At 43.5% G+C, this 6,000-nt stretch overlaps 1 protein-coding gene across 9 annotated transcripts in view; it reads left to right on the top strand.

The window, feature by feature from the left end:
• Positions 1-542: 542 nt before the first annotated feature.
• The window catches only part of KIF21A (kinesin family member 21A), an 86,435-nt gene continuing 80,977 nt past the window's right edge, over positions 543-6,000 (top strand). For all 9 annotated transcript variants that reach the window (XM_053978587.1, XM_053978586.1, XM_053978590.1 and 6 more), the window contains exon 1: positions 543-692. In XM_053978587.1, the coding sequence (XP_053834562.1) occupies positions 649-692 (44 nt within the window). In that variant the 5' untranslated portion in view covers positions 543-648. The remainder of the gene's footprint in view (positions 693-6,000) is intronic.

Raw genomic sequence — 6,000 nt, 5'->3', positions numbered from 1 at the left:
AGGGCGAGTGTGCTGAGCCTTCGTGGGCGAGCAGGCGTCAGGAGAGCCGTGTGTGCACGGGGGCAAGCACCGAGCGTGTGCGTGTGGAAATGCAAACGCGAGGAGCGTGTGTCCACATAAGGAACAGGTGTGCGTGGAGAGACGGCGCGTCAGGGGGTGAGTGCAGGGGTGTGTGTAAAGGGGGCAAGCGGGGAAGGGGGTACGTGTAGAGGAGGCGGTGTCTGTGTGTCTGTGTCGGGAGCACAGTGCCCGCACACCCGCCGTGTCCCCGCGCTGGCGGCTGCCCGGGGCGGGGCCACTGACGCACTGCGGCTGCAGCGGGCGGAGGCGCCGGAGCCGGCGGGGCGGGGGGCCGGTGACCGGGGCCGTGGCTCGGCCCGCCGGCGGCTGACTGACAGCGCTCCCTGCCCTGCGCTGGAAGGGCCGGGCCGGAGCGGGGCGGGCGGGAGGAGGAGAAGGAGGAGCGGTGCGAACCGCCCTGCACTGCCGCGGCTCCTACCTATTCATTCAGTCACCTAAAATGGCTGGAGAGAGGAGGTGGCGGAGCAGGAGGAGGAGGTGAGGGGGGAGCCGCAGCAGTGCCCCCACCTCCTCCGCGGCCCGGCGGAGCTCCCGGCGAGGCTGCGGCCGCCCCTCGCCCGCGGCACCATGTCGGCCGGCCCGGACGAGAGCTCGGTGCGGGTGGCGGTCAGGTAAGCGGCGGCTCCTGCGGGCCGGGTGCGGGCGGCGGGGCCGCGGCGTGTTCCCAGCGCCCACCCGGCCGGGGACGGCAGCCAGGCACATCTTCCCTGCAGAGAGGGGGTGGCCTCCCCTCGGCCCCTGCGGAGCCTCTTTTTCCTCGCAGCATTAGGAAATAGCCAAAGGAGAGGAGAAACCCCCCCACTATTCTGAGGTCTTTCTCAGTGATTTCTCTCTAATTTTGAGCAGTGACCCTAAAAATACTCCAACTAATTATAGCCGGGTGCTGCTAGTGCTTACTCATGGAAGCAGGGCAGCCCCTGGACTGTGGCGATGCCGTTTGCATCACGGAGCTTTAGGAGAGTGGATCCCGACACATTGATATTTTTAGAAGGATAAAGGCTTTTATCCCGCGGAGGCTGTGTGTAACCTCACATACCAGAGACATCCCATAAGGCTGCTCACAGTACATAGGAATTAGGTGTATGTAGAAGTCATGATGGGAGGGGAGCTTAAATAATTTTATAACATCAGTTAATTCAAATTGCTCTTTAATCAGAGATAAAAATCTGCTATTCATCAGTGAGCTCTTGGCTCTTCTCGGTTTTCTACGTGAAAATACTATTTTACGGTTTGAAGAGCTTCCAATTTAGCCTGTGGATGCTTCAGTTTTCAAGATGTCTTTACATGATTGAAGCATGAGGAGAAGTACGTGTACGTTTGTATATATCTATGTCTATGTATAGGTACGTCAATATTTGGAGTTTAATTTTGATCCTGTCTGTTGATTTATTTCTTTACTTTAAAGAAGTTTCTTTATGCTGGCACACTTGGAGTATTACAACACAAGAAATCAGACCTTAGGGGAAGGTCTGTTTGTCTCAGTGGGTCCTTGGACAATCTTGCATTAGAGAATTCAAGGGTTGTTCAGGAAGACAAAGACGCTGATTTCTTAAGTTTGTTTTGTTTTCTCTGAAGGATGCAGAACTAAGCGATGTTACTGCATTCTATTGTTGATACATGGTGTAGGGGAGGTGCAATAACATTTTCAGTAAACAGAGAAGCACCACCTCTGCCTGGTAATGTGGTGTGTATGCTGCAGTTGTTCGTTAAAGTCTGATTGCAGTAGCATTTTTTGTTGGGAGAGATGTGAGTGCTATCTGTTGAAGCATTTTTCACATAATGTTTAGGGAGGTACTATTCTAAACCATAATTAGGCTGTATTTTTAAAAAGGAAAATATGAGATAGCTGTGATCCTAAAAACAGGGTGTGTTACAGGTTTACAGACTGCTCTCTCATTTGAAGAAAATATTAACTATGTTCTGAGCCAAAAGAAATAGTGATGTAGCAGTTCATTTACAAATGCAGAGGTTTGTTGCAATTTGGAATGAAAGAAAAAACCTACTGTTGGAGATACATTTAAAATTGTAGGTGTGTGGTAAATAGATTAGGAGTAATATATGGTAAATAATTTGTAGAAGTAAATTAAAGTCACCCAGCTGTAGTTTTTGAAAACAAATTCCTAATGTTATAAGGTATATTTCTGCAGTATAATTGTCTAACATTTTGTGCCTGAGTGCAGTTCACTAATAATGAAGGATTACATTTTTCCTCTTGTCTGCTTTCTTCCTTTTGGCAAATTAACTATTCATGTACAAGATTTCCCCCTCTCTGTTTAGCATTCATGAACAAAAGCATGCGCAATAATTGTTTTTGCACCAGTAGCTCTTTGTAGATGGTTTTCTTGTATTTCTGATTGTGTATTTTGTGCAGTCCTATAATAAAACTGATTTTGCATCTCAGTGTATATTGGTGCCATGCTGTACCGTGCATTATGAGTATTATATTCTGTTTCCTTGTTGGTTTTGCTCTTCAACTCTTTTTGGCAACTTGAGCTTAGTTCAGTAATGATCTCCACAGTTGTGATGAATTGGTTGTTGTGTTTTGTATGTATGTTTCTGAACAAGGCTCTCTCTACAGCTGGACCAGCTTTTAGTTTGCAGCCCCTGTGGTTGCAAGATGTACTGCAAAGGCGTGAATTTGCTTAGACTTTAAACACAGCTTAGAGAATAGACATCACTGAAATAGTTCAGCAAATTATTTTTCCAGAACCTGTTTGTCTCACCTAATTGTATCCAACAGGAATGAAAAATACTTCATTCTTCCAATTAGTACCAGCTTTAAGCTATCATCTTGTATGCTAATTGCTCTCCATTTTCTTCAGTGTAATCATGGGTTTGTGACTGATGAGCTTCGGTTTAGTGAATCATGAAAGCTGAAAATAGTTTGGCAGATAATCCAGTAACTAATGTTAAATTCCCCAATTAAGAAAACATTTTTCCCTAGTCACCCACCACTGAAACACTCGAGGACTTTGTGGATGATGGTGTGCAACTTTGGCAAAGAGCTTTGCTCTCTGTGTGACTGCGTGTAGTGTCTGTTTTCAGACAAAGTCAGAGAGCCCGTATAATAGAAAACAGTAATCTGATTAGAAAACTTCCTTTTAAATGTGAAAAATGATCATTTTTGTAAGTCTAAAATTTGACTTGCTTTTTAAACTGTCTTTTCAACATATGAAGACTAACTTTTGACAAGAAGGCTATGAAACGTTATCAATATCATAGGCAACTGTTTCAAGTTCACAAAAGGATGTAGATTATAGTTTCTAACTCTTGTCTCTTGCCACTTTAGTGGTGTCCACCAATGAAATACAGTGTGTAGGCTTCTGGCATGTTGGGTAGATGAACTTCTCACCTAAGATTTAGATCCTCAACAGCCAGTGGTCTAGGTCTATTACTGCATTTCAGAGCTGTTATATGATCCATGGAAGGGGCTGGATGGGGTCACTCAAGAAGTGTGCAGTTACTTTTACCCTTTACCAAACAGACTTGAGCTGGGTTGCAGGAATCGAAATGGCTCCAATAATTTGTGCCTGTCCTTGCTCCGTGTGGCTTGGGGCCCTGTTAGGATGTTGTAGCAGTGGTGATCTAAGAAATCAAAGTTGCATTTCAGTCCTTTGCATTTTTGGATACATGTTAAACAAAAGAACTTCTGGAGAACAATAACATTTGGATAGGTCTAACCTGAAGTCTTGTATGGAGGACTGTACCTGATAAAGCATGGAAGGGTATCTGTTATGTCTTCTCTGTAACAGAATCCAAATAACAATGCAGAGCATTGAAGGAAATGTCTGTCTTCTAGTCCTTCAAAGGTGAAAGATGGCCTTGATCCACTGGGAGTCAGTGGGGGCCCTGGATGTATAGATGATATGCTTCAGTGTTGATTTGTTAGAGATGCTGTATTAAAACAGAAGAAGGAGTAAGTACAGCGTGAAAAGATGAATTGCTGTACAAGCTGACCAATAGTCAAGAGAAGATGGTCGCTGTGACATGCTTGGGTGACACCTCGGGTGGAGTGGACAATAAAAGAACATGCATTACCAGTTGGTGAAGCTGAAGAGCTTTGGCATTGGGCATATTCTCATGAAAGATGGAGCCCAGTTGAAACTGTAAATGGGCAGAACACAAAGAAGCTTCAGGGGATGGAGTTTTATAATCAGGCATGTTTAGTATTTGTAAAGAACACTGTAGTTAAAGTTTCCACTTCTCATCATCCTAGGTATGCCTGTGTGTATCTGCCTTCTTCCCTGCTTTGGTAAAAATGCCTCACTGGTGCTGCTTCATCTACTGTGATTGTCATCTGCTTTGTTTCATCCCTCAAGTGAAGAACAGGAGTGTTGCTACATTCCTCCTCACGTGTGTAGGGAGGCTCTGGGATCTGGGCACCCAGTTCTGCCTTGAGATGTCTAAAAGATTTCCTTTTCATACCCACCCTGGGTGTCTGCAATATGTTGTGACACTGCTTCACAAAAGTGAAATGTTGATGTTTGCCAAGTATGGAAACTGTGTGCAAAAAGCAATGGATCTACAGGTAAATGTTTTTAGTAACAGTCGAAGTAATAAGTGCAGCTGATGAATTAAAACCACATGGCTTCTGTTCCAAAAGGTTTTCTAAAAGGGAGATGAAGTATGCTGGAAAAACACATTGGTTACTAATTCAGTTCAGTGGAGATTAGATATTTTTGCAACTAAAGCTTAGTGTGGCATGGCATTAGGATACAGTGTTGACTTTTGATCATGCAAGTGGATATGTTCATCCATTGCAACTTTTGCTTCCCATTGCAAAGCTTTGGTATGGAATTCTTTTCATACCCCCCAGTTTTTGAACTGTGTGATCAGTTGTGTAGGGCTTTTTCCTACTTCACTAGTTTCTGTGTGGGTTTTTTTTCCTCCCCATATGGAATCTGCTCTTTGTTGTCATGCCTCCTTCTACCTTTTCAAATTTTCTTTTCACATTTTTGCATTCTTCCTTTTAAGCATTTTCTTTTTAAGCTTTAATAGTGAGGCTGTTTTCCTTTGTGCTAGATCCAGCTACTGTTAGATACACTAAGAAAGAAGGAATTGAGTGAAAGGAACCTGCCCTTTTTAGACAAGTGTGTTTTGAACCACTTTGATGGCAGCTGAGATTGATTTTCTTTCTCGGGCTGCTGTTGTGCAAGCAGTTACAGATGTGTTTAAGCTTCCCACCATGAACAGATCCTCAGATGCTAGATGCATGGACATGTATGCTGTGGTATATATTATATGCTCTGGAGATACTCATTTCATACTTCCTATACAGTGCTAAGCATTCTCATAAATCATTCTGTAACTAGATATGCAACAGCAATAGACTACAGTACTATCCATTGGTTCCTTAGAAGGGACCACATTTTTTTATTTTAATAGACAGTAATTATTTCCCATCTGTAATCAGCTGTAAAAGTTTTTTTGGGGAAAATAATGTGACTGTGTTAATGAAGTTCAGCAGTCTGTAAGTATACAATAATGCCCCATGTAATAAAAGAGAAATTATCAGCAGCATTAAATAAAGATGTTGGGAAATAACTCTTCTGCATGGAGTCTGTTAATGGAAAGCTACAAAAGATATCTTGTTTGGAAAGCTCCTGTTGCATATCTTTTTGTTAGTTTTGATGTTTTTCTTTGCTCTCTGATTTAGACAAACATCCCCTTGTCCTCCTCTGAAACTTTACCCCATTGGTATGTTTTGCATTTTAGCTGAAGAAAAGACACGGCACCATCTGCTGCTGAATTAATTCTAGTTTCATAATATCTGACTCGATCATCCGTTACTGATATTGCTTGGGGCAGGCTGAAGTCTGTGATCTTGCTTTCTAGGAAATAAACTTCTCTTTTCACCACTTGCATTGTAAACACAAACTCATTCTTGGATGGAGGGGAAAGAAGTCCTATTTGGACCTT

The sequence above is a fragment of the Vidua macroura genome, chromosome 5 (genome assembly GCF_024509145.1).
Source record: "Vidua macroura isolate BioBank_ID:100142 chromosome 5, ASM2450914v1, whole genome shotgun sequence".
Taxonomy (NCBI): Eukaryota; Metazoa; Chordata; class Aves; order Passeriformes; family Viduidae; genus Vidua; species Vidua macroura.
Note: the sequence above shows the minus strand (reverse complement) of the source record. Positions and strands in the feature narration are given on the sequence as shown.